This window comes from Sus scrofa, chromosome 13 (assembly GCF_000003025.6).
Source record: "Sus scrofa isolate TJ Tabasco breed Duroc chromosome 13, Sscrofa11.1, whole genome shotgun sequence".
Taxonomy (NCBI): Eukaryota; Metazoa; Chordata; class Mammalia; order Artiodactyla; family Suidae; genus Sus; species Sus scrofa.
Window position 1 is genome coordinate 40,590,899 of NC_010455.5, and position 27,599 is coordinate 40,618,497.

At 35.5% G+C, this 27,599-nt stretch overlaps 1 protein-coding gene across 16 annotated transcripts in view; it reads right to left on the reverse strand.

The window, feature by feature from the left end:
- The window catches only part of C13H3orf67 (chromosome 13 C3orf67 homolog), a 282,335-nt gene that overhangs the window by 104,611 nt on the left and 150,125 nt on the right, over positions 1-27,599 (reverse strand). For 7 of the 16 annotated variants that reach the window (XR_002337601.1, XM_021069106.1, XM_021069107.1 and 4 more), the window contains 6 exons: positions 25,684-25,848; positions 10,954-11,090; positions 10,103-10,265; positions 8,433-8,549; positions 7,147-7,269; positions 4,463-4,803 (listed from right to left, as the gene is read on the reverse strand). Coding sequence is in view for 15 of the 16 variants with exons in the window: in XM_021069106.1 (XP_020924765.1) it covers positions 4,463-4,803; positions 7,147-7,269; positions 8,433-8,549; positions 10,103-10,265; positions 10,954-11,090; positions 25,684-25,848 (1,046 nt within the window). In the remaining variant the exon portion in view is untranslated. The remainder of the gene's footprint in view (positions 1-4,462; positions 4,804-7,146; positions 7,270-8,432; positions 8,550-10,102; positions 10,266-10,953; positions 11,091-25,683; positions 25,849-27,599) is intronic. The other 9 variants (XM_021069108.1, XM_013981828.2, XM_021069119.1 and 6 more) reach the window with 4 other exon arrangements.

Below are 27,599 nucleotides of genomic sequence, written 5' to 3' on the forward strand. Positions count from 1 at the left end.
ATATTTATCTTTTAGCAAAAGTTGTATGATGTTATTCTAAGGAGACAAGAGTTTTATAACCTTCTTTATCTGCCTCTAACAATGAAGGGCTAAGTTATAGGAACCAAGGGGCCTGAGACTTTTTCAGAGAAGAAGAAAGCTTCAAAAGATAATAAAGATATGTAGATATGAATAGTCTAAAAGAATTACTCACATAGAATAAATATTAAATTTGCCTGGTAGGTTTAAAGAGTATGTTATGTTATAATTCATAATATACAGAAATAAAAAATGCAAGCAATATATTAAAAATAGAATTCTTCCACTTTTTTTCCAACACATAAGTTAGTATTTTAATTTTTTTTTTCTTTTTAGGGCTGTACCTGCGGAATATGGAGGTTCCCAGGCTAGGGGTTGAATTGGAGTTGTAGTTGCTGGCCTATGCCACAGCCACAGAAATGCCAGATCTGAGCCATGTCTTGTGACCTATACCACAGCTCTTGGCAATACCAGATCCCTGACTCACTAAGCGAGGTCAGGGATCAAACCTGTGTCCTCCTGGATACTAGTAAGATTTGTTTCCGCTAAGCCACGATTGGAACTCCCGCATTTAAAAATTTTTAAAGGCTATGCAGAAATACAAGCAGTGCCACATGGAATAAATATTTCTATTGTGTGTATGTAAGTGTAAGTGAGGATCCAATTCAAAATTATGATGAGCCAAGCATGTAGGGGTGAGTGGTTAATAGTATAACCCAGAAATATATATCATCAGAAAGAAAAAAAGAAACAAAATACAAAACTCCTGAGTGCTAAAAAAAATACCTTGAAAGCAGCAATACCAGGAAACATGAGAGGAAGGAATAAAATGGTCCTTTTAGGAGTTCTTGCTGTGGCACAGTGGAAACAAATCTGACTAGTATCCATGAGGATGCGGGTTCAATCTCTGGCCTTGCTCATTAGGTCGGGATTTAGCATTACTGTGAGCTATGGTATAGGCTGGCAACTGTAGCTCTGATTTGACCCCAGCCTGGAAACTTCCATATGCTGCAGTGTGGCCCTAAAAAAGAAAAAAAAAAAAAAAAAGAAAAAACAAAAAGAAAGATGGTCCTCTTAATCTGTTTGTAAATTTGTCCTTTGTAGGTCTCCACAGAGTTAGATGAAGAGAAGGTGTGGAAGCTTCCTAGCTAATTTGAACACCACATGCATTCAGCCCACATAATTCATGTCCCAATATGGATAATTTTTTGGCTTAAATGTTCTACTTTGGACTGTTATATAGCACAAATTACCTAGCTTTGCAAATACCTACTTTAGTACATGATACACAGCCAGAGCTTGGAAAAAAATGGCTGTTATTTCTAAATGAAAAGTTGAATTAGAGAAGAAAATATCAATATAAAGCTAACTATTTCAAATCACAAACTGGTGTATATATACTTGATGCCACTTTGGGAATAATGGCACAAAATACTAAATAAGATAATAGTAACATTTTTTTCCTTTTCAGATGCTGCAATTGCATAAAAGTACTCTGTTTTAACAGCTTTCCTAAGATAATCCATTTTACATGATAGTCTTGATTTTATAACTCATCACAAAATATATTTCCATAGTGTGCTTTTCAAATAAGAAGTACAAATTCAAAATTAATTATCAGGAAAATTAGTATATATGGTTGCCTAGGGAATAAAATATTTAGTAAAGCAAAGACTAAGATGATATATGCAAAAAAATAATCATACATTTGAGAATTTTATATTACTGAAGATCTCAAATGAGAACTGATAATTGGGAACTTAAATTACAAAGACTGCTCAAAGTTTACCTTATTTAGCCTTTACTATCATATGTATATTTTTCCTCTGTGTAATATGATTTTGCCTAGCTTTTGCAACTAAATACATTTAATTTCCCTTTAAAAATACTCAAATGGCCTAAGAACACCAAATAAAGCCTTTCAACTACAAGTTATAAACTTCAAGGATAAGTAATATATTACCAATTTGTCCACCATTATAACATTTATCCACCATTATAAATAACATGACATTATGTTTTCCTTAGGTACAGTAGTGTTACTATAAGTATATAATATTCTAAAATAATGCAAGTAATAGTAAGGATGCCTAAATCAACTCATTTTTCTTCAATGACTTTATGTAAATAAACATTTTAAATATATGACTTAATTTCCCATTGCCTTATACAATTAATAAACAGAAGGAATAATCCCTCAGAAATGAATTTATATAAAAAACTCTAAACAAACCAATTTGATAAATAAGGGATCATTATAAATTCTAGGACTTGTTTAAATATAGCCTGGTGTTTTTGTCAGTCATCTGTTTGTATTTTAATTTGTATCTTGTTATTGCTTCTAACTGCAAACCTCAGTTTGGCAAGGCTTCTGTCCCCTCTGGCTGCCGCTCTTAGTAGACTCTGACTAAAGGTGGGCCGGGGCAGGTGTATGCAATGAGATGGTCCCATCGCAGACTCAAGCCATATTTGGATGAGCCTGGCACAGGGGTGACCAGAGAGCTATGCCAACCAGAGTTTTGAAAATGCATAATAAATAAATTTTCCATTTCATGTAGTTGGTAATAAGTACATGTCTGCATAATTAATGTTGAAGGATGTCAGAAGTAGAGTAGCTGGTGGTAGAAGAAAGCACATAAAGGGACAACAAATTAAAATATGAACTAATATTCTTTATTTTCCCATAAAGGTCTACTACTTCATCTCAAGGCTTATCCTTTATAAAGATGGAGAGGTAAGTTCCTCACCTGGTTGTATAAAGGGCAGTTTCCTCATAGTCCTTCCCTCAAAGTCTTCCAGAGAACTACCATTTCCTACCTGCTATGAAACTGCCACCATTACAGTAATTTTTTGGATTAGGTAAGAAAGATAGGGCTCTGTACATGGGAAAGGGATGGGCCTACCCCATTAATGCAATGGTATGAATTAATTTGTCAGATTAGCCAATTAATACCATAGAAGAATTGATAGCTAGGATGGGGGCAATACTAGATGCTGAAGACAAATGTTCCTTTTACAGTTTTGTAGCCTACTTTTATTCAAAGTGAAAGGCACAAAGTTGTTCACTGAAACATTTAAAATGTACTATCTATGAATTTATGCATAAAGGGGTTTGTAGCAGGTTTATGTAGAGTATGACGAACGTTTCATCACATTCAGAAGCAAAGATATTATAAAAAAGGATTCCCCCAAGTACTTTGCTAAAGAAACTCATTAAAAGTTACAAAAACCCATTCTTACTGCCTGAACAATCTCACCATATTTTCAACTGGCTCTGAAGATAGTTAACCTACCTTAATCTACCTTAATCTACATTCCACAGCCCAAAAGGGTATTCTTGATCAGTTAGAGTTGTTAAAACAGTTTTGTACGCATACAAAAATTTTTTTGTAATTATTTCTATAATTTCCACACAGAAATGATTTGCATACTTTTACTTAACCATAACTTGACTGTAATCTGTTTTTAAAATAATTATTTTTTCTAGAATGCCTATTATGAAAGAATAACACTAAAGAAATTTACAAATAGGAATTTCCTCTGTGGCACAGCGGGTTAAGCATCTGTTGTTGTCTCCTTGGTGGCATGGGTTTGATTCCTGGCTGGTGCAGCGGGTAAAGGATCTGGTGTTTCTGCAGCTGTGGCATAGATCACAGCTGTGGCTTGGATTTGCTCTCTGTCCTGAAATTGATCTTCCATATGCCGTGGATGAGGCAAAAAAAAGAAAAGAAAAGAAAAGAAATTTCATAAATAAATCCACTTAATATGGGGAAAAAGAGTTATCATAAAACATTAAATTTTAAACTACATTCAGTTTGATATTTAACAAGTTTTTAAAAGACTTCTTATGAATTTACTGATTTATGTGATATATATTTGTAGTCTAAATAATTCCAAGCAGAAACCTCCCTGTAAAGCAAATCCCAGCACTAACCCATGATTCATTACCTCAACTTTAATTGGTACAACTCCTAAAATTCTGGGACCATATGGAAAATAATTAGTCCTAATAGGTCTAAGGTGAAAAGATGGCAGGGGAGTAAGGAAGCCAGAAAACCATCAATTCAGAATGCTTAGCAACCGCAACCCAGTTTCCCCAGAGATCTAGAACAATGTGTTCTCAATGTTTTACTGATCATGCTATCATACAACCAAACTGCGTATTATTTCTCATTCTGTGAGACACAGATTAAAACGAAAAAACAAAATCAAACCAAACACTGGTTTCCATAATTAAAAATGAAATTGTCTGACTGTTAATAAAAAAGGCAGCAATAAAAAGTTACCATAACAACCTGAGGAACTGTTGAATGACATTGCAATCTGCTGCATTTTTATAAATAGCAGTTGATCTCCCCTCTTTCATTTCAACTAGTTTTACTGCTTAGTTGGAGCTAATAGAACAACTGTGCTTTAGAACTACTTCTCTAATCATGCAGTGTACCTCTTCGCTGCTGTCACCACCATAAAAGTCATCTTCCAACTGGGTGTCTCCCATTGTCACACTGGTATCCTTTTTTAGATCCAAAATAAATGGGCATCCCTCTGGGGACATATTCTGTGTCTTTCCATGAGGTGCTGATCGTGGTCTTGATGAAAAAGTGAAAATATCCTTTGGAAAAATCTGGGTTTCCTCTGCCTGTTGGTCATGTTCACTTTCCTTGCTGGCTTCCAGCCACAGATGGGAGGAGTGGCAGGAGTCTTCATCCAGAAGTAGAGACTGTGTGCTGGACACCAAATGGGGAATGTGATCATCATTTTCAGGAAATATCCATTCATCTGACACTTGGAAAAGATGACAGAAATTAGTGTTCCGCAAGTGTTATTTTAGGCACGTAGTTAGGCTAAAATTTCTCGTTGAAACAGAGATTTATCAAATAAAGCAAAAGCCAAGGAATGCAATTTATCCACCATCTTGCAACCTACAAAACATTTAACCCACTGATAGTGCTTATAGCTATGGGCAATTCATTTGCATTTCCTCTCCGTCTGAGTTGAAACTCTGGTCGGAAAATTTCTAAGTCTGAAATAATTATCACCTGTCTTGCAGAAAGTTCTTTATAGCACAGCCTCATTAATTTGATATTCCAGAGGGGGGAAATCTTCCAAATTTAAAAGATTTGCATTACTAATATCTTCTTTTAACTTCAGGAGAACAGAGTACTTGAAAAACTCTTTAAATAAAATAGCTGTGTCCTGTTCAGATTACAAAACATGGAGGAGAGGAAACTATGAAAAGGCTGACAGTCTTTCCCTCTCCATTCTACTGACTGGAAAGGTACATCTCATAGACTAAAATGAGTAGACTTGTCAAATAATAGTAAATCCACAGAAATATGTGTTAATGTGACAGGGGAATTCTGCTGGTGAAAAAGACATTTCTGTTTAATTAAATTTAATTTTAGAAGAGAATGTTTCGATATGAAAATCTTTTTGTATGTTTTTTGTTTTCTTTAAAAACATTGTACACTACCATTGAGATATATTTTTATCAAAACTTTAAAAAATTTTTTTATTCAATATCGAGACAGATTTTTTATAATTCTATGACTCACAAAAATTGGAAGGGACAGATCTTTAAACATCATTAAAAGCAGGCTTACATTCTTCTTTAGGATGACAGCAGGAAAAATTGAGCATTTTCTCAATTGAGTCTTTTTTTTCTAATTTACTTTTATTGCTGCATCATGGCAGTGGTAAAAATCTTACAAGAATCTGTGTTCTGCAGAACCACAATGTGGACATGGTAATTTTACTCAGGAGTAATATAATAAATATAATCCTATTATATTTATCGTCACAAGAAGAGTAACCAAGAGTTAAGACTTGCTAACTTGAAACTTTAAAGCTGATGCTATGAAAGCAAAAGCAACCAAAAAAAGGCCTTTAATAAAAATTACATTGATGTCACAAAAAAATTGTATTTTTCTTAACTATACACATCTGTTTCTTAACCTAAGGCTATGATTATACAACATAACTTGCCTATAAAAAGGGTGATAAATACACATTTTAGAGAAAATCTATCAGGGGTAAGGCTTTCATATTTTTGGTAGGGGAATGGCCAATAACTGGCTGAATCTACTTCATCTGACCCCTTTCACAGAAGATGTGGAGGGTCCTCTCCTGAGTCAGTGTAGCTGTGGGCAGCTGAAATGAACAGACTGACTGGGTTGTCCTCTTTTGGACAGCAGACCCTCTTTCTTGGTTCTAAGCACCTAGCAGATGCTCTGTTAACATAGCAGGTGCTTCAGTAAATTTGAAAAAGATTACAAAAACCAATGTGTTCCATTATGTATAAGGATATGTAAAGAAAACTGGAGGAAAAGATCCTAGGAATCTTCATTATGCAAATTAAAAAACTTGTATGACCTAGCACCAAACATATTATTAACTGTCAAAAAGTCAAAGTAAAAGAAGCGATTTTACACCAAAAGAACTCTTAATTATCTCACTACCACATGCTTTCTTGGAATTTGCAGTTTTACCTCAAGTATTTCCATATCAATTGTAATGAATAATTTGGTGTGTTTTCTTAGGAAAATATGTAAATTACTGTGTAATCACAATATTGCAGCAAACAAGATAAATGCAAGAATGATCACCTAAACATCTAATTAGTTTTTCTACACAGTCAGATTTATGCTAGAGACACTAATTGCACCTAACATTTTAATGAAGGTTTCAACACTGCATAAATAAGACTGACAAACTACAAACAATTTTCATTTATTTTCCTTTTTCCCTAGCTCAAAAACAATTTGCCTTTGTAAAAGTACCACACACCTGCTAGGTGAGATATGTTGATGGGCTCAATGCTCTATACTCCAACCATCTCCATTATAAAGAGGACTGGAGAAGTGCAACAATAGATAATCTTTAGGAAGGGAAACTTAAGAGTTTTAAATTCTCATTCTGAACAGAACAACTTATGCATTAAAACTTGAAAATAAAATACTCTTTCCGCCATTAAAGTCTTACATAAAATTGAGGTTAAAAAAGGGATATACAAAAAATGATAAATTTTAGCAAGTGACTGTATCATGACTTTTCAAAATGATCAGGTTTGAAATATTTAACATATTTATATTCTATTTTTAGCAATTATGGTATAATAAAGATGCTAACCTGCTTGATCAGGAGACTGGGGGTCTGGAGAGCTGGTGTTCAATGTCTCTGCTCTCTGTTGGTGGACAGCTGGGAGGACAGTTGTTGCTTTGGGTTCATTCCTGTTAGTTCCTAAAGAATTGCCTTTATTGGAATACATATATTTTCCTCTACATTAGTTCTTTTGATATATATATGTATATATATGTGTTTGTGTATACATCTATGTATTTGATACATATATAATTAATTTTTGGAGAATGGTTTTATGGTATACTTTTCTTATGATTAATGAAAAGCAAGTTAGAGGTGATAATATAGATTATATGCAGTTTTTTCTTTTTCAATAGAATATTTAAAGATGAACTCAGCTGAATTTCTGTAGAGGTTCATCTTAAATTCCTTGATATCTGCATGGGGACACTTTAAATTTAAGTTTTATGATATGTAATAAAAGGAATTCTAAAGCCCATATAATTTTTAAAGGGTCCTATATTTTCCCCTTTGGTTCCACATAAAATCGAGTGTGTTTTCTTTAAATTACAATTTTTACTGAACTCAATTTTTTTTAAACTAAGCTCTTTCTTTCACAGACATTATTACAGAAGTAATTTTTCTATCTACTATTTTATAAAAATAACATGAAACCTAGCCAGTAGAATTCTGGCCTACACAAGAACTCCGCATTTTTGAGAAACTATGCTAACAAATGCATACCTGATACATTCTGGGCCTGATTCAGGATAGACTAATGCATGTGTATACAAATCTACTCATATATGCCTCAAATCTAATATTTAAAAGAATAACTATATTAGCTGCCTATATTTGTCTAATGTTTTATTGGTTGCAAAGATTGAAATTTTAACCTACATTATAACATATGAAAGAATCCACAAGGAGAGATAGTCAATGTAAAACAATCTAAAAAGGGCCCAATTTAAAAAGACATAAATGAAACTTAAAAAATTATGACTTAAGTTCAGTTTTAGTAAAGTCTACAGGCAGGAACATATATAGAATTTGGGCCATTTTGAAAAATCAATAATTTAAGCTTATCCAGCCTTTGAAAGTGGAAGTAGGAAGTCTGTTATTTTTGTGGTACTGTCTATGTAATCCAGCAAATCTCTGTTAGGGCTCTAGAGCAATTCTTTTGCAGAAAACTTGATTTCCATAATCCTTGTAGAACAGACTTTTATAGTTAAATGAATTGGTTCATAATCCTTTGAAATTTACAGCCTGCAGAGAGAGATTCCATTGCTGTGAATAATATACAGATATAAGATAGTATTGAATTAGTGCCATACCGCTGGGTGTCTCTGTCCTTTCTCTGCTGGTGCTTTTTAACCGTAATCTTCTCCTGTTATTATTCTTATCTGCTGATGGTTCTTGAGGGGGATGTGGATGTATAATATGCAGATTGGCTGGTACATTTTCATATCAAAGAACAGAAAGCCAGAAGAGAAAGTACTATATGGTTTGAAATAACTCAGTAAATATAACTATAATGAGAATTTTCATACATTAGTTTGACAAAATGTAAATTTGTATCAAAACCACAACTTATTCCTTTATAGAAAATAGGTGTTTATTCCTATTCCAATGTTAGAATTGTATCAGGCTTTTAAAATTACTAATACATTTTATTCATGCAATCTAACTATATAGAGAGCTACAAGTAATTTGATTAATATTCATCATGTAACATGCTATGTTAAAAAATACAGAAAATGAAATTGACAGTCAGTACAGAAAAATTATTTCTTCATTTGAAAAGGTGTAGCCAAAAAATACAACACAATACAATACAATAAAATAAAAGGGTATAGCCAAGAATGATTCAACAAGAGCTTAGTGGGTAGTTTCCATAAGAATCCTGGAGAACTGAGATCAAATTTGAATTCTTAAGTGTAATTTAATTCAACAACATTATTATTATTCATAGCAGCATTTGATATTTACTGAATACTTAAATTTATGGTACAATATGATATGCTTGACTGATTGCTCCCATTGAATCCTCATACTGACCTCTGAGGCAGCTGTTACTTCTTACTACTATTAGTGCTAGTAGTAACTGTATCCCCACTTACAGATGAGGAAACTGAGGCTCACAGGGTTTAAAAACTTAATCAAGGTCTCACTGATAGTGGTAGAGTTGGGACTGAATATCTATGTCATTCATTTCCTTATCTCAGTTTTATACTCCATGGCAGACAGTCTTTAACAGTGATCATTAATTTCTTTTGTGTTTTTTTTTTTTTTTTTTGGCTATGCCTGTGGCATATGGAAGTTCCTGGGCCAGGGGTTGAACACATCCCACAGCAGCAACCCAAGCCGCTGCAGTGACAACACTGCATCCTTAACCCACTGTGCCACAAGGTGATCATTAATTTCTGCATCACATAAAATGAACCCAAATGCCTCCTCTTTTCAGTACTCACAAAAGTCAGACCAGTAAAGTGGACAAACTGACAGCGAGTGATAAACTTGGGGTTCTGGTTCCAGTTCTTTAAAATTATTATAAATTGCTAATCACTTTACCTCTGTTAGTCTTGAACTCTCAGTCTACAAAATGGGACAAAAGTCTTTTGTTTATCAATAGGGTTGTTTTTGTATCAATGAATAAAAACAAAAAGCACTTTACAAATGGAAGAGATTAATCTAAGAAAACTTAAAATGTATATGGAGTTTCCAAAGCATAGCAATAATAGGATCCTCATTATTTTCTTACTAGCTGTTGGGAAGTTAAAACACAGGGTACCATAGCAATTTAAAATAACAGAATAAATAGGATGATAGGTCCTGGAAGAAAATATATGCATAAGAATTCTAAAAATATTTCAATATCCACCATTTTTTCATTTTTAAATGGTAATTATCTGGACTTAAGATCTAGTCAATAATATAGCTTCAGATTTATCTTAATATTTCTCCCTGTTTTCATTAGCTATCAATCTTAATGCATGATTCTTACCATGAATAGGTACAGCTTGCTTTATTTGGCGAATATTTTCTTTATCTCCTTGCTCCTCAGACTCAGATAACAGCAAGGTTGACATTTCTGTATTGTTAACACACTTCTCTACTGTAGACTGCTGGCATGATTGGTTATTTCTGGACCCAATGGATCTTACTGTCTATAAGGAAAAGGAATTAATCTGTACATTTCAAAATATAGGCGCTTCATTTACTTCCTGTGGAATCTACATAGAAAAAAATAATAGTTGGACAAATAAAGAGTGAGGTTAAAAACAAAAACTAAAGGAAATGAGATTAAAAAGTTGGTAGAGAGGGAAATTATGGCAGAAAATTAGAAATAAATGGAAGGATTAAATATAATGTGAGATAAAATCGAAGATAAGCAAGTCTCCTAGACACATAAATTAAAATGTGCTTATTTGCCACATGCCATCTTTAGTAGGTAGGAGTTGAAATAAAAACCACTGCATATGTCAGAAATTCAGGAGAAATTAAAAATAAAAATATAACATTTGAGAATCTGTTCATTGTAAGGTGTCTGGTGATGATCCAACTCCTTTCTGAAGGAGACCACAAAATGTGCTCACATATATTTGCCTTTAAGTTTTGTGAATATATTTAATGGAAAGAATACTCAAAAATGTTAATTGTGTTGACATGATGAAAAGAAAACTGTTTTCAGGTCTTTAAAAATCCAGAATTTCTGTTCCAAATTTATTCAAGCCTTCTGCTTTTGGCACGTAATCTCCCTCCCTCTTTTCACCCCTCTGCATTGGGGAAAAAAACCCTTCCTTTTCCATGCCATCCACACTTAGCTTAAATAAGCTCTTCAAACCTTGCTCTTACCTCACTGGATATCCTCATGTTAGTTCTTCTGCCAGAGAGTGGAGGTGGCCCAAGAACTTTGGATCCAAAGGCAATATGACAAACATCTTGATTTTTACTGTTCCGTGTGCGACGTGTTCCTCTGCTAATGAACTGATCTGTTTTGTTAAAGGAAGGTAACAAGAGTCCATTAATGGCCATAATGACAAACACCATGTTGCAATATTTCTCAAAGTACAGTCTAGGTGTCATATGATCTGAATTTTCCCCTGCTTCAACATTCTCTCCCTGCCACACAGATACTGGGACCTAACAGCAGGCCTATAAGCATCCAGAATTTAGAATCTTGGGTGGCAGGGGCAGCAAAAATTTATAATCTGTTCTCCAAAGTGGTTCTTAGGCTAACAATCACTGGAGAACCACTATCACATTTTTTTTTTTTCCTCATAAAAAAAGAGGAAAAAAAAAGTAAAGCTACTGAAAAATATATTGCATTTTTTCTTTAAGGAAATAATTTAAATAAAACTACTTAACTCTATTGAACAAATATTTGGTTGAGCACTCTCAGGCATTTCTGAGGGGTTGTCAGTGACAAAAAAGTGGGTAAGACGGAATCTGGAGGGAGGCGACAGTACAAGTAAATAGGAAGTTACAATATAAGGTAGACCAGTGTGAATGAAGATTCTTGAATGACCTTGAATTACTGATAAAATTTCAAGAATAAGAGATGTAGGGTGCTCAAGCCAGAAGAAAGTGCCTGGAAGAGTGAATGGGTAGGGTATTCTTGGGGTAGTCAAGAGCCTGTTCTAAATTTGGTAGACAACAGGGAATCACTGAAGGTTTTGGGGAGAAAGAGAACAAACTGGTATCATTTCTAGAATAAGGAAGGCGTGCTCACCAAATCTTCCTGCCTTTTCCTTCTGGGCACACAACTAAATTACAGTGCTGAGCCTTCTCTGCAGTCACATGGGTCATGTAACTGAGTTCTGGTTAATGGGAACATGAGAATCAGAATGTGTGAAGTGTAAACCATTTACTGGCCCCTAAAACCTCCTGTATAATTCCCATGCTCTCTCTCATCTTTCGACAAGATGCAAAAAGATCCAGTGGAGGACCTCCATCTAGGAGTCACCAGATGAAAGAAGCCTGAATGTCTGAATCACCATAGGATCTGATGCCCAAGGAACTCCTGATTGGACAGGACTGTGGGGTTCTGTGTGAGTACAGGCAGCCTTCTCTGACTAAAAGAGCAGGTGAGATAGATGGCCCTTAACTCAAGACACTGCCCACAGCCTAGAAAGCCTTCTGCCATGCTCCACTTGTAAAACAGGACCAACCTGAATATTATAATCTGGGCGCTGAATAAGTCTACATTTGTCCTACTGTCCCAGACATGTATGAGCCACTGGCCACTTCTCGTCTGATCTACTCTGAAAAAATTCCTATGGTTAGCTGCTAGAGAGCTTTAATTTTATAAGGGGCAGATTAAAAACCATTCCTATATAATAGCTATGAGAAAGGGCACAAAAGTTTGTGGAAACATACCATGTTTAGGAAGCCCCAGATATTTAGATATTTGAGTGGAAGTAATGTGTGTGGGTATACAGGTATTCTTGAAGGGGTGGTCTGTTTCTATGTGTGTAATAGATAAAGCTAAAGAGATGGACAAGGGCTACACTGTCAAATTGATCTGAAAAAATTTTCACTGGACAGAGGATCGAGGGTGGCTGGCAAACTTCTGGGGAGAGATATACTATTCCAGTTTTCTTCAAATTCCTGAAGCCCCCATTAGGTAGTTATTCCATTTGTCCAAAGGGAAGAATCAGAATCAGTGAACAAAATTTACTTCAAAAGGCTTTTGGTCCAACATATGGTACATCTTTCTTTAATTAAAGCATGTCTGGTTGCTGCAATGGTGAACCTTCTATCATTTTGAAGGTGTTCAAGCAGAGTCTGGAAAGCTCTTCTGGATATGATAAGGCATATCTGCATATTAGATGACTCTCAAATTTCTATTTCTAGACTAGTTCTCTCTTCTGAGAGCCACTCATCATGTCCAATGGCCTTCTAGACCAGCTCCTCAATGTCTTGAAAACACCTCAAACCAAAAACCTGATCTAATGAATGGTACAATAAACCACTCAGCTTGAGAAGTCAAAATCAGGTGTCATCCCTGATACTGCCCTCCATTCTTTCCATACTAAATCCAGATCCACTTGTCTCCACCTCCCCCACCAGCAATTCAGTCCAAGCGGCCACCATCCCTCTCCTGGATGATCATAAAGTTTCTCAAGTGGTCAACTATGTCCACTATGGCTCTCTGTCCCACCCTCTCTCCAAAATGTGGAGTGGTCTTATATAAACATTAAGCCTGACTGAATCGTCCCTTTCTTCACTTAAAACTTTTCAATATCTTCCCTGCTGCTCTTAGGATTAAGAAGAAAGCCCTGAACACTGCCTGCAAAAAAATACTTTAATATTCTGGCTTCAGTTCAACTCTAGTCCCCCAACCCCATTTCTGCTCTCTCAACTGACTTGGCCCACTTAGTTCTTCCTGTCAGAGCATTTGTCATGCTGTTCCTCTTCCTTCCCCTCTCAGCCTTATATGTTTCCGCTCATATGTCACTTCCTTCCTGGACTGCTCTGACCAGGGTAAATGCCCCCAGCTTAGGTACTCCCATAAGCTTTCCCGTATAGAACTTGTCACAAGTGTACTTTTACATGTGGTTATGGGATTCTCTGATAATGTATACGTCAGTGACAGAAACTCAGGGGTCTGCTTTGTCACCCCTGAATTGCTAGCACTTAGCCTGGTGCCTGACACAGAGTAGTAATAGACCCCTCCCAAGAAAACTGAACGAATCATTAAATATAAAGAGTGAGAAGGGAAGATGGATTCAATAACTAAATAGTTCTAACTATTACTGGAATTCATTTTTAAGAAAAATTATCACAAATTTTATATGTGAATTGATGAGGGAGACTGGACTGGACTGGACAATTCCAGGATGTGGGGGATGAGAGAGAAGGGTCAACAGTGACCAAGATGTTGATATTTACAAGAACCATGTAGCTTTCAACAGCAGCAGTGCTATGGCACCACAATCAGATGCCTACTCAGCTTACATATGACATTTCCTAGTGTTAGCAAATAGACTTGGCTATGAGTGTATGTGCATCTTTTTCAGTTATTTATAAATATCCATTTGGAGCCAACGAAACACTGTCAGTCTCTCTGGATCAATAACAGAAAAAAAAAGACACTCAAATTCTGGGCCAATAGGAAAAATCTATTACAGACTCATCATTTGTGCCTTTTGTGATCAAATAGAACAAATCCTAGACTACTGGTTTTGTTCTCGAGTGCGGATTTTCCCAGAAAGAAGCAGCCACTGAGGGTCCTGAAGGGATGTGCAGGACATGGCATAGGCCTATGTGGGAATTTTTAGTACCAGAATTGATGCCTTTTTCTTCTTTTTTAAACTTCCAATCACAGAAATCATTTGGCTATGGGCATATCTCTATGTTTAAACATTGCACAGGGGCAGTTTCCTTGATTTTTTTCCCCCATAGTCCTTATCTCTATATAGGTACCCCACCAAACAAATGAAGTTTCTTTTGAGTAGAAGGACCATTTATTTGGTACTGCATGTACAGTCATGTGCTGAGCTGAGCACAGCCCATGGTAGACAATGTGTGCATCTCACCAAAATTGTGGATAGTATCTAAATTAAAAGCAAAACTTTTTTGGGGATGGAGTATTTTAAAGATCATAGTGACATAGTTCCAGCTATAATTTCAACAAAATGAACAAATTAAATAGCTCATAGCTATTTAAAAATTAAAAATTCCTAAACATCTTGAATTTCTTAGAAGAATCTCTTACTTAGGAGTGGATTGCCAGTGCTTATTAAAGATACAACTAAACCTGATATGATATAATCCTTTAAATCACAGAAAGATGTTTTCTTAATTTTATAAGGATCTACTATAGGATTTCTTTAAAGAACAATTTACCACTATGTATTTAAATTGAAATCCATTTTCTAAATTTTACAAATTTTAGTATAACATTTTTCCTCAAAGCAAAGTGTACAGTACTCCACTATTTAGTACACTTTCTCTTTAATTAGCAGGGCATTTAAAACTTGTTAGTACAATTAACACATAAACACTCTTCTTTTTTGGCTGCACCTGCAGCATGTGGAAGTTCCTGGGCCAGGGGTTGAACTTGCGCTACAGCAGCGACCAAGCTACTGCAGAGACAACACTGGATCCTTAATTTGCTATGCTACAAGAGAACTCCAATACATACACATTCTTAAAGCCAGTTTCACTTTAGTAATTCTGTTTATAATCATATTAATGATCTAATTATCTCTAAACGTGTATTATGCTTTGTATCTACTATAATTGGATCCTAATTAAAACCTACAAGGAAAAGTAATTTGGACCTTTGGTTTTTAAAATAAAAAGTAGAAGGGACAAAGTTTCTATAATGAGAAAAATCTTAATGAAAGAAAACTACAATCAGAAATGCATGCCTTTTGAATTCTAAAAGGAGTTCTTTTAAGAGCTGATATCAATATGCATAAAATAAAGTTAAAAATCAAGATTAGATTAAAGTCATGCTCTGGGCATTTCATTTTCTTGAGTTTGCAGAAAATGAACTTGGTGTAGGTCAGAGATGTTACCATTAATTATTTTGCTATTTTACTGAGGGGTACACGCCTTTGTAGTTAAGATTATAAAACCTGAGGGTCTACTCTCTAATTGTCTTTTAGAAAAATAAACATTCATTTTTGTCTCAAGATAACAATGTTCTAATTATTATAGTCATTTAAGTTTGCAAGGTTTTCAAAGTTTAACCAGAAAAATCTGCTGAATTTTCAACCCTAATCACTGAGAGGACATATTCAAGACTTAGATCTATTATCTGACAGTCAGAATTTAAATTAATTCAGAATTAAACCTGCTACCAGAATCCAGATTTTGAATCAAATTAATTTTTATTTTATTATATGCTCATTGTTATAAAGCATGTCAAAAGTGTAAAAACAACATAAAAAGGCTGATCTGGTAGAGCAATATTATTTTAGACAAGTTACTTAAACTTTCTAAGCCTCACCTTCTTCATAAGACTGAGGTAATAACAGTAATTAGGGCGTTTTTGTTAGATTATATGAAACAATGCGTGTAACCTGATAAATACTGTGCTTAAGAGGGAGTAAATGCTCAGTAAATGTGCTATTAATATCTTCCATCTTGAATAGCATTTAACAATTTATGAAGTCCATTCACAATCATTTATTCCTTCATTCATCCATTCATTCAAAGGGTCAGTAGTTAAGTGGATCATATTGCACCAAAAATTTAAGTGTTCAGTAAATATCAAATGCTTCTATGAGGAACACAAATTTGAGACCTCTCCAGACCATCACAAGCAGATCAGGTCAGCTATAAAGCTGCATATATAATATCTTCTTGTATGGACATTTAATTCTTTATTATGCACAAGTAATATGCGTTCAAGTTTTTGTTATGATAAGCAATGCTATGACAGACATCTAAAGGAGAAATGCAAAGTTTGGAATGAGTCAATCCTGCGAAAGTAGCACAACTGTTCAACTGGTTAAACATATTTTTCATATTCAGTATCATGTTTTATATATCATAGTTTTTCAATATTTGGAATATCACAGAAAAATGAAAATTTACTCTATTAATGATTTGCGACATACTTGCTTTAACATATTTACAGATACTGATCAATATCCATACTAAACTCCTTTTACATAAAACAAACTTTAATGAAATGTGACCAGTTATGCCTCAGTTTTACTAAAGATGGGAAATGGGGTTATAAAATTGAAATGTAAGAGATAGTTGAGTTTTTTTGTATTATTTATTATCAGATATTGAAACTAGAAATTATGGCATTTCTTTAACCAACAATCCTAAGACAAGGCTTACCAAAAGTCTGAGTTTAGAAGAGAAGAAATTAGAGTGTTTTGTTTTTTCCTGAAGTGAGAATTTAACTCCTTTTTCTTTTAGGTTCTACTCTACAATAGATTTTGTTGCTTGATTTGAAGTTTGTTTTTACAATGTACAAAGAAGAAATTCTAATAAAGATCTCACCAATGCCAACTACAGCTATATGACTATTATGGTTTTGATAGCTCCTTTAATTTATCTGTTTGTAATTCTGCTGGGAAAATAGGGATGTCAGTCTCTTCTTATTTAAAAAAGAATAAAAATTGGTAAGGCTGCTGCTGTGGAAAGGTGTGTACCTGGTAACACTGCCTCTTAATTTTTAAGGCAATTATTAGTTTTGATTTGTGCTTAGTGGACCACTGCATCTTGTCATTAGTAGCTGAATGCTCAGTTTCAATAACCAGATCTGATTCTCTGGTTCAATTAAAGTGGGGTCCCATTAATGAAAATAAGATCACCAGTTCCCATAGCCCTCTGCAGACTAACAGTCATTAGCTAATGCGCAGGAAAAGGAGACAAAGAGAACAGTGCAAATGTGTGGTAACACTGACTTTTTGGAAACACAGTTATTTTATTAATGTCATTAAATGCTTCTGATTAGGTTACATGACATTCCACAAAATGCCCTCTAAAACAGAAGTTTCAAGGCTTCCTTTTGGGAAAAAAAAAAAAAGGCTTCTTTTGAGTTTGAGTGAACACACTAGAAAGCATCCATAGGAAGCAGCTACTTCTTTCTTAGTGGTGTCACTGGAATCTCTAGATTTGTGCTTTTATAATAAAATATCACAATTTGCATGAGTATTGCAAGTCAATTACAAGAGCACACAGTCACTTTTCATACAATTCAAATCTCATTGCAGGGAAACCATATTTGAGAAAGACACAAAAACAAATAGCTCAAATGAAGAAATAGCTCTTGATTAAAAAGTCTGTCCTTGAAAAAGATTAAGATGGCATAACAGAAGGACTGGAGCTCAACTTCTCTCATATAAACAATGAAATTACAACCAAATGCTGAGCAATCTTCAACCAAACTGACTGGAAGCTTTCAAAAAGACATCCTACTCCAGACGACAAAGAGGAGGCCACATCAAGAGGTAGGAGGGGCGATTACACAATATAAGCAACTCCATACCTCCCAGGTGGACAGCCCTACAGACTGGAAAGTAACTGTATCAAAGAGACTCACCTACAGGAGTGAATTCTGAGCCCTACATCAAACCCCCATGGGGATCTGGCACTGAGAGAAAGAGCCCCTGGAGCATCTGGCATTGAAGGCCAGTGGGGCTTGTGCACAGGAACTCCACAGGACTGGGGGAAATGGAGACCCCATTCTTAAAAGGTGCACACAGACTTTCACATGCACTGGGTCCCAGGGCAAAGCAGAGTCTCCATAGAAATCTGGGTCAGACCTGACTGCAGTTCTTGGAGAACATCCTGGGAAAACAGGGATGAATGTGGCTTGTTGTGGGGGAAGGACATTGGAAGCAAAGCTCTTGGGAATATTCAGCAGCCTGTGCCTTTCTCTGGAGGGGGCTATTTTGGGAAAACCCAGCCCCACCCATCAGTCAGCCCTGAGAAGCTCCAGGGCAAACAACAATCTAGGTGGGATCACAGCCCCACACTCAGTAAACAGGCTGCCTAAAGGCCCCCCCCTCCCCCCGCCCAGGCACACAGCTGCCTCTAATCTTACCCAGAGACAAAGCCCCACCCACCAGAGGGATAGGATTCAGCTCCACCTCCCAGTGGGCAGGCATCAGTCCCTCTCCTCAGGAAGCCTACAGCAGGCCCCTGTACCAACTTCAGCCACGAGGGGGGCAGATGCCAGCAGTAAGATACCTATTATCTGTAAAAAGGTCACCACACCAAAAATCTGTAAGAATGAAAAGACAGAGAACTATAAATCAGATAAGGGAGAAAGTAAAAACCCTAAAAAATCAGCTAAGTGATCAGGAGATTCAACCTCCTTAGACTGTTGATGCTGAAGATGATGCAAAACATTGGAAATAAACTGGAGGCAAAGATGGATAATTTAAAGGAAACACTGAGCAAAGAGATACAAGATATAAAACTTGAGCAAGAAGAGATGCAAAATACAATAACTGAAATAAAACATTCATTAGCAGCAGCCAACAGCAGAATACAGGAGGCAGAATGAGTAAGAGAAGTGGAGGACAGATTAGTGGAAATCATGGATGCAGAACAGAAAAGAGACAAAAGATTGAAAACAAATGAAGAGAGTCTCAGAGAACTCTGGGACGACGTTAAACACACCAACATCCGTATTATAGGGGTGCCAGAAGGAGAAGAGAGAGAACAGGACAGAAAAAATACTCCAAGAGATAATAGCCGAAAACTTCCCTAACATGGGAAAGGAATCACTCACTCAAATCCAGGAAGCACAATGAGTACCATATAAAATAAACCCAAGGAGGGACACCCCAAGACACATATTAAGCAAACTGACCAAAATTAAAGACAAAGAGAAAATCTTGAAAGCTGCTAGAAAAAAGAAACAAACAACATACAAAGGAACCCCGATAAGGTTATCGGCAGATTTCTCAGCAGAAACTCTGCAGGCCAGAAGCAAGTGGCATGATATACTTAACATGATGAAAAGAAAAAAAACTCCAACCAAGATTACTTCACCCAGCAAGGCTTTCATTCAGATTTGAAGGAGAAATCAAAAGTTTCACAGATAAGCAAAAGCTGAGAGAATTCAGCAACACTAAACCAGCTTTACAACAAATACTAGAGGAACTTCTCTAGGCAGAAAAGAAAAGTCTGCAACCAGAAACAAAAATACCACAATTGATAAGGCTCACCAGTAAAGGTATATATACAGTAAAGATAAGAAATCATTCATGCACAATTATGCCACCAAAATCAGAAATTGTGAGAAGAGGAGGGTACAAATGCAGGACACTGGAGATGCACTTGCAATTAAGAGACCAACAACTTAAAATAATCTTGTATGTATATAGACTCCTCTACCAAAACTTCAGAAAAACTGCAATCCAAAAATATACAATTGATACACAAATAAATAAGAAAAATCAACTCAAATACAACAGTAATGATAGTCATCAAACCACAAGAGAAGAAGGGAAGAAAAAAGAGCAACAAAACCAAATCCAAAGCAATTAATAAAATGGTAATAAGAACATACATAGCAATAATTACCTTAAATGTTAATGGACTAAACGCCCCAGAGAAAAGACATAGACTGGCTGAATGGATACAAAAACAAGACCCATATATATGCTGTCTTCAAGAGACCCACTTCACTTCTAGGGTCACATACAAATTGAAAGTGAGAGGATGGAAGAAAACATTCCATGCAAATGGGGATCAAAAGAAAGCTGGAGTACCAATACTCATATCAGACAAAATAGACCTTAAAATGAGGAATATTTTAGGAGTTCCCATCGTGACACAGTGGTTAACGAATCAGACTAGGAACCATGAGGTTGCAGGTTTGATCCCTGGCTTTCCTCAGTGGGTTAAGGATCCGGCGTTGCCATGAGCTGTGGTGTAGGTCACAGATGCGGCTCAGATCCTGTGTTGCTGTGGCTCTGTTGTGGGCCACTGGCTACAGCTCTGATCAGACGCCTAGCCTGGGAACTTCCAAGTGCTGCTGGAGCAGCCCTAGAAACGGCCAAAAAAAAAAAAAAAAAAAAAGACAAAAATGAGGAATATTTTAAGAGACAAGGAAGGACATTATATAATGATCAAAGGATCAATACAAGAAGATACAGCAATTTTAAATATCTACGCACCCAACCTAGGTTCACCACAATATATAAGGCAACAGCTAACAAGCGTAAAAGGACAAATCGACAATAACACAATAATAGTGGGGGACACTTATAGCAATGGACAGATTATCCAGACAGAAAATAAATAAGGAAACACAGGCCCTGAATGAAGCATTAGACCAGATCAACTTAATAGGACATTCCATCCAAAAGCAGACATAGGAGTTCCCGTCATTGCTCAGTGGTTAACGAATCCAACTAGGAACCAGGCAGTTGCGGGTTCGATCTCTGGCCTTGCTCAGTGGGGTAAGGATCTGGTGTTGCCGTGAGCTGTGGTGTATGTCGCAGACGTGGATTGGATCCTGTGTTGCTGTGGCTGTGGTGTAGGCCTGTGGCTACAGCTCCAATTTGATCCATAGCCTGGGAACCTCCATGTGCTGTGGGGAGCAGCACAAGAAATGGCAAAAAAAAAAAAGAACCCAAACAAACAAACAAGAAAAAAAACAAAACAAAAAAAAACGAAAGCAGACATAGAAACAACCTAAATGTCCATCGACAGAGGAGTGGAGAAAGAAGATGTGGTATATATACATAATGGAATATTACTCAGCCATTAAAAGGAATGAAATGACAGCATATTTAGCAAGACGGATGGACCTAGAAATTATCATGCTAAATCAAGTCAGTCAGACAATGAGACAGCAACATCAAAAGCTATCACTTACATGTGGAATCTGAAAAAAGGACACAATGAACTTCTTTGCAGAACATATACTGATTCACAGACTTTGAAAAACTTACGGTTTCCAAAGGAGACAGTTTGGGGGGTGGAGGGATACGCTGGGGGTGTGGGATGGAAATGTTATAAAACTGGATTGTGATGGTCATTGTACAACTATAAATGTAATAAATTCATTGAGTAATAAAAGAAATGTCATGTAAAATAAATAAATAAATAAAAAGAACACTTAAAAATATAAAAAGTGTCCTTGGGCATCAGCCATTAGTTATAACTTTAAAATAAAATACCTTACACAGAGAACAATAATTGTTATTATAATCACTTAAAGTTCAAAGCCCACAAATGTCAAAATTAGCAACTGAAAAGTATTTGTAGGAGAACTACAAAACTCAATGTAAGTTTATGTACTCTTAGATGCCATACATGAACACTGAGATTTACTTCAGAGGACAATCATAAACCCTATGGTTATAAATGAATATGAATATAACTGAGATTTATAGGGCAGAATAAATATGCTATTAGATAGTGATTAGAATTATGATATGAATTGATATATATGGCTCAAGTTGACTATCCTTATGTACTGAAAGCCCATTTATGGAATTTGCAAAATATATACTAATATACTCTTCCATAAGTTGGGATCAAACATAGCCTATAAGAAAGTGTATTTAATTATAAGGTTGAATTAATGATGCAATTAATATTTATTCATATTTCTCTTTACTCTCTGGTGTTACAAGTGTCCTTGAACTTTAAATTAGAAAGAAAGACACTTAAAATATCTGGATATAGACTTGCATTTTGATTTAAAGACACAATTCTTAAACCTTTATGCCAAAGAGAAGAAAAAAACAACTTCAAGGAATTATCTGACAGGCTCCACAGCTTAGTCATTTATGACTAAACTATCACAGCCTATTAGAAATAGATACAATGTTTGGTTATTGAAAATACTTTTACTCATTTTATTCTGTGGAGAATCTTCAATTAAGACAGAATTATGACCTGAGGTGTTTACAATGGCTATCCAGGGAGTGAGAATTTTTTCATTCTTTTACATATTTTCCAAAGGTTCTGTAGTGAACACAGATTGTACATATTCTCTTTCTCTCCCCTTCTATCTACAGACAATATATATAATAAATATGCAATTTCTCAGTATCTGTGTCCTCATTACTATCATAAATTCTTGTCTAAACTTGGCAACTATAGAAGCAGGTGATAGGGACATAAGAGTATAAAAGTTTCCTTATGTTTTCTATTTTTCTCCAAGTTTGGAAATTTTATAATAAGGAGTTTAAAAATGTAGTGCTTATTTACAAAAAATTCTCTGGTTTACACCGAAAAATTTGGAAAATGGTCCCAATTCTCTAGTTTACAATTTAAGACAGGTAATGCTGATGAGGATTTACATGTAGAATACAATACTCCAAGAATAAATGGATACTGGATAAACACAGAGAGTAAAAGTGAATCTATTTTTGGTTCTCATTCATCTCATCATGGTTATCTTTCTCCTGTTTCTACTTTGACCACTCTCTCTTCCCCATCTATTATCTAAGAACCAACAAATCCTGCCAGTTTCTCCCCTGAGCTTTCTCTCAGGGTCAACACTTTTCATTTTCACATCTACTTGTCATTTTATGCCTAGATTGCTTCAAAGATATTTTAGCTATAATCCTTAATCTCTGGTCTCACTTGACTAAAAATTTATTTTGAATCCTGAAGTCAAGTTCAACCTCCTCAAAAGAAGTTATCATTCCTCTATTTTAGAAATATGAGGCACACCTTTCTCATGGTCTTTTAACACAGCCATCCTTCATATTAAGGCCATTCCTCTTATTAGTCCCTCAGGAAACTCAGCCTTGCATTTGCTCCTCTTTGTCTTTGCTCAGTCTTCTGCACCATCTACATGTCCATCTAATCTTTCATTTATTTATTATATACAAGTATTTACTGAATACTTCCAAGAACCACTTGACTTCACCTTCCTCTGAATTACTTCAGTGTTTATGGGTGTCATTGGAACCACAGGACCTTTGTGGTGATAAGTAATCCAGTTACTCATTCAGAGTTCTCAACCCTGGATGCATGGCTGGAGAAGTAAAAAAAAAAAAATCCATCCTAGGACAATTAAATCAGAATTTCTGGGGGTGAAGCATAGACATAAGGGAAAAAATTTTTTTTTTCTTTTTCCTTTTTTTTTTTTTTTCCTTTTTCTTTTCAGGGCCGCACTTGCAGCATACGAAAATTCCCAGACTAGGGGTTGAATCGGAGCTACAGCCACTGACCTACACACAGCCACAGTAATAACATGGGATCTGAGCCACATGTGTGTACCTACACCACAGCTTACAGCAATGCTGGATCCCTGACCCACTGAGTGAGGCCAGGGATCGAGCCTGCATCCCCATGAATACTAGTTGGATTCATTTCTGCTGGGCTACAACGGGAATGCCAAAAGAAAATTTTTTAAATATCATTTATTTTTCAAATGTCACAAGTGATTCTAACATACAGGATGTGGAGAACCACTCAACTTAATAACAGGTTTCTTGATTCATAAATACTATTCATTTATCTGATCAATAGCTATGGGTATATTACAGAGGTATAAAACTGGCAGCCCTAGCATGTTGGGTTTGGCCCACAGAGTGTTTTCAAAAAATTTTAGAATTTAGACAGTATTTTAAAATGGGGAGACTTCTCATAAGCATTGGGATATAGAGATCCTCTTGAAAAAAATGGGAGATCTGGTGTTATTAGGCCTGAGTTCTTACAAGACGACACGACTGGAACGGAACTGCAGTTGCCCATTCTAGACCCAGAATGAGAATGAGAATCTAGTTTGCTGCAGTCCTCACCACTCCCTACAGCTCTCTCACAGAGGCTGAATGCTAACTGCCACTTACTGTACCATTTGCATAGTTGTTAATACTACTGTTTCAATAGTAGAGAATAATTTCTATGAAGCATGATCTCATTCCTGCTCCCTAATGGTCTACCTCCACTCCTAATAGGGTTCACTGTTGAAGCAGAACATGTTTCTACAGGTCAAATATCCAGGCATTCAGTCTACTTTATTCATTTATGTTATCTGACTGACCTCTGTGGTAATGTGAGTTTGCAGCTTGGCCTAATTAACATATGGCAAGCACTGTGTTAGATGCTAGGGATATAGAAAAATGAGATATAGTGTCCTTTTTGGAGGAAATCACATTTTACTGGGAAATGCAGACATTAATTAAAAAGCCCTGAAAAAAATAAAAAAAGGAAAAATGTAATAGAAAGACAAGAACAGGAGTTCCGTCGTGGCGCAGTGGTTAACGAATCCGACTAGGAACCATGAGGTTACGGGTTTGATCCCTGCCCTTGCTCAGTGGGTTAACGATCCGGCGTTGCCGTGAGCTGTGGTGTAGGTTGCAGACGCGGCTCGGATCCCGCGTTGCTGTGCCTCTGGTGTAGGCCGGTGGCTACAGCTCCGATTAGACCCCTAGCCTGGGAACCTCCATATGCCGTGGGAGCGGCCCAAAGAAATAGCAAAACAAACAAACAAACAAACAAAAAAACCAGAAAGATAAAGTGGGAGTATTTCCTGGCAGAAAGGCAAAGAACCCATTTTGGGTCAACAAAACAGCAATCCCCAAATACGAGCATATGAAAGCCCAGAGAGTGGTCAGAAATTAACACATGGGGGATAAGAGAAAGGTTCTGGAGATGAAACTGTGGAGTATTTTGGAAGAGGAGAGGTTGGCTTTGTGTGAGTTCCCAAGGGTTTTTCCATTTTTTCTTCTAAGATAGTGGGAAAGGCATTAAAAGTGTTCAATTAGAGTGACAAGATCAAATTTCTATTTCTATTATCAGAAAGAGAAATCGGACAGCAATGTGGAGATTTACTGGGAGGGTGAGTTGAGTGACAGGGGGCACCCAAGCAATCAAAGTAGCAATAGGATTAGATGTGAGAGATGTTTGGGAGGTATAACTGGCAGGGTTTGGAAGGATATACGAAAAGGAGAAGAATAACCAAGGCTGTTGTAACATCATGTGAAAATCCAGGAGATATTTTAGTTGCTAAAATGGATATTTAAAATAATTATTTATCACTGACATAAGTTGATGTTAAAGTGACATAATACTGAAACATAAGCTATAATTATCACAATCACAAGGTTCTTCCAGCACCCCCCCAACCCTGCTCCGCTTTGGTTTTACAAATAAATATGCTTATAATCTAGGTACTTGAGTGCATACCTGATTCTGCTGAATTTAGCAGATGACCTCCAAATTTTATTTCAGTTTGGCGGAGTTTAGTCATGTTAAGCAGCTGTGTGACTTGTGGAACATCTGTTGTTAGTTGGCAGCTTCGTGGAATAATGTCTGTAGGTTCATCTGTTGTAAAGGGAACATCATATCCAGCTGGAAATAAAGACATACATTCATGCCCAAAATGTGAGCCATTTCTGTCAAATGGATCTATCTTATAAATGCAACCAATTAAAGTAAAACATTTTAGAGTATGACTTTGCATGAGTTACTCAACCTTACAGCCTTGGTTTTCTCATCTGTAAATTGAGCATGATAACTTTACTATTTACTTTCTAGGACCATAGAAAGGATTAAGTGAGATAATGTATTTAACATATGGAACACATTCAGAGACTTCTGTAATAAATAAAACCACTGATTGAAAATATTTTATATATATTTTTAATACTGGAGTGAACTTGAAAGAACTAGCTAGATATGTTCCAGTGAAGATGTCTGTGAGTACACTGGCTCATTTATACAAGATCACTAACTACAATGACATTATTGAATAAGCACCTAGAGGCACTGTATGATTCAATTTTTTAATTCTGAAATAATTTTAGACTTACAGAAAAGTTACATAGTATAGATATACCTTTTACCAAGCTTTCCCTAATGTTAACATCTTACCTTTAAATATTTTTAAATAAAAAAATAGTTGTAATTAAAATAGTATTTTTATTATTATAATTTGTATTTCTAATGAGATTTGACATTTTTTAAATATTTTATATGGATATTTAAATTATCATTATAGTAAATTTTCTGTTTTCATTCTTAACCCATTTTACTATTAGAGAATTTTAAAAAGCTATTTTATGACCTATTTTGTGGCAAATATATTAGGCCTTGTCATGTGTAGCAAATAGGAATTAAGTTACTATTAGCACTACAAAAAACAATTTTACTATGTGCATCAAAAGCCTTAAAAACATCCACATTTTACTCAGTAATTTCACTTTATGAATCTCTTCTAAAGTAAAAAGTCAGAAGCTCAAATAAAGATCTACATAAGTGTTAATGTTTTCTGAAAAAATAAACAACTTGAATTTCCAGAAGAGTCACAAGAAACTGTATCTATGAAGAAGGCTTAATGATATAGAGAAGTCTCAAAATAAGAAGTTAAATGAAAGTAATATATCCAAAACTCTATCTCAATTGTAGAAAATCAATAAATGAAATGTACGAATGACAAAAGGATTAGAAGGAAATATACCAATACGTAAAATAATTTTTTGTGGTTAGCGTAAATATAGTTTTTAATTTCTTTATAATTATTTATGTTTAATTTTTATTAGGAAAAAATTTCTCTTTTTAGAATCTAGTAGAAAATAATTGGAGTGTGTATATGTGAATGTGAGCGGTAAGAAAAATTCAAAAAAATCCTTAAGTAAGTAAAAACTCTAACTATGTTTATAAAGCAAATGATGTTACGTTTTAGAGCATCGAAGCCATTGCAGTTCTCTAATTAGATCTTAATGTCCTAATTGTGAAAAGGAAAATGAATCATTTAACTAAAAACTTAAATACTCATCAGCAATGTAATGGTTTCTAATGTCCTAATGCTCCAGTCATTACAAATGCCATTGGGTTTACAAATCTTAGTTTTTAGGTGTTCGTTGTCTGTTCATTTCTTACTTGTCATCGACATTTAAAAAATCAATGAAAAGTAACTGAGTAAATGGATTCTCAAAATAGAAAACATTTGGAAAATAAGTTAACTAAATAAATCTAGATACATATGTGACATGTCATTCCAGACTTACCTAAGGTAGAAAAAGATAATTTCCATACCAATGCTAATATTGAAAAACTAAGATTTTATTTTAATAGAGGAAGAAAATTCTGTAGGCTAATAA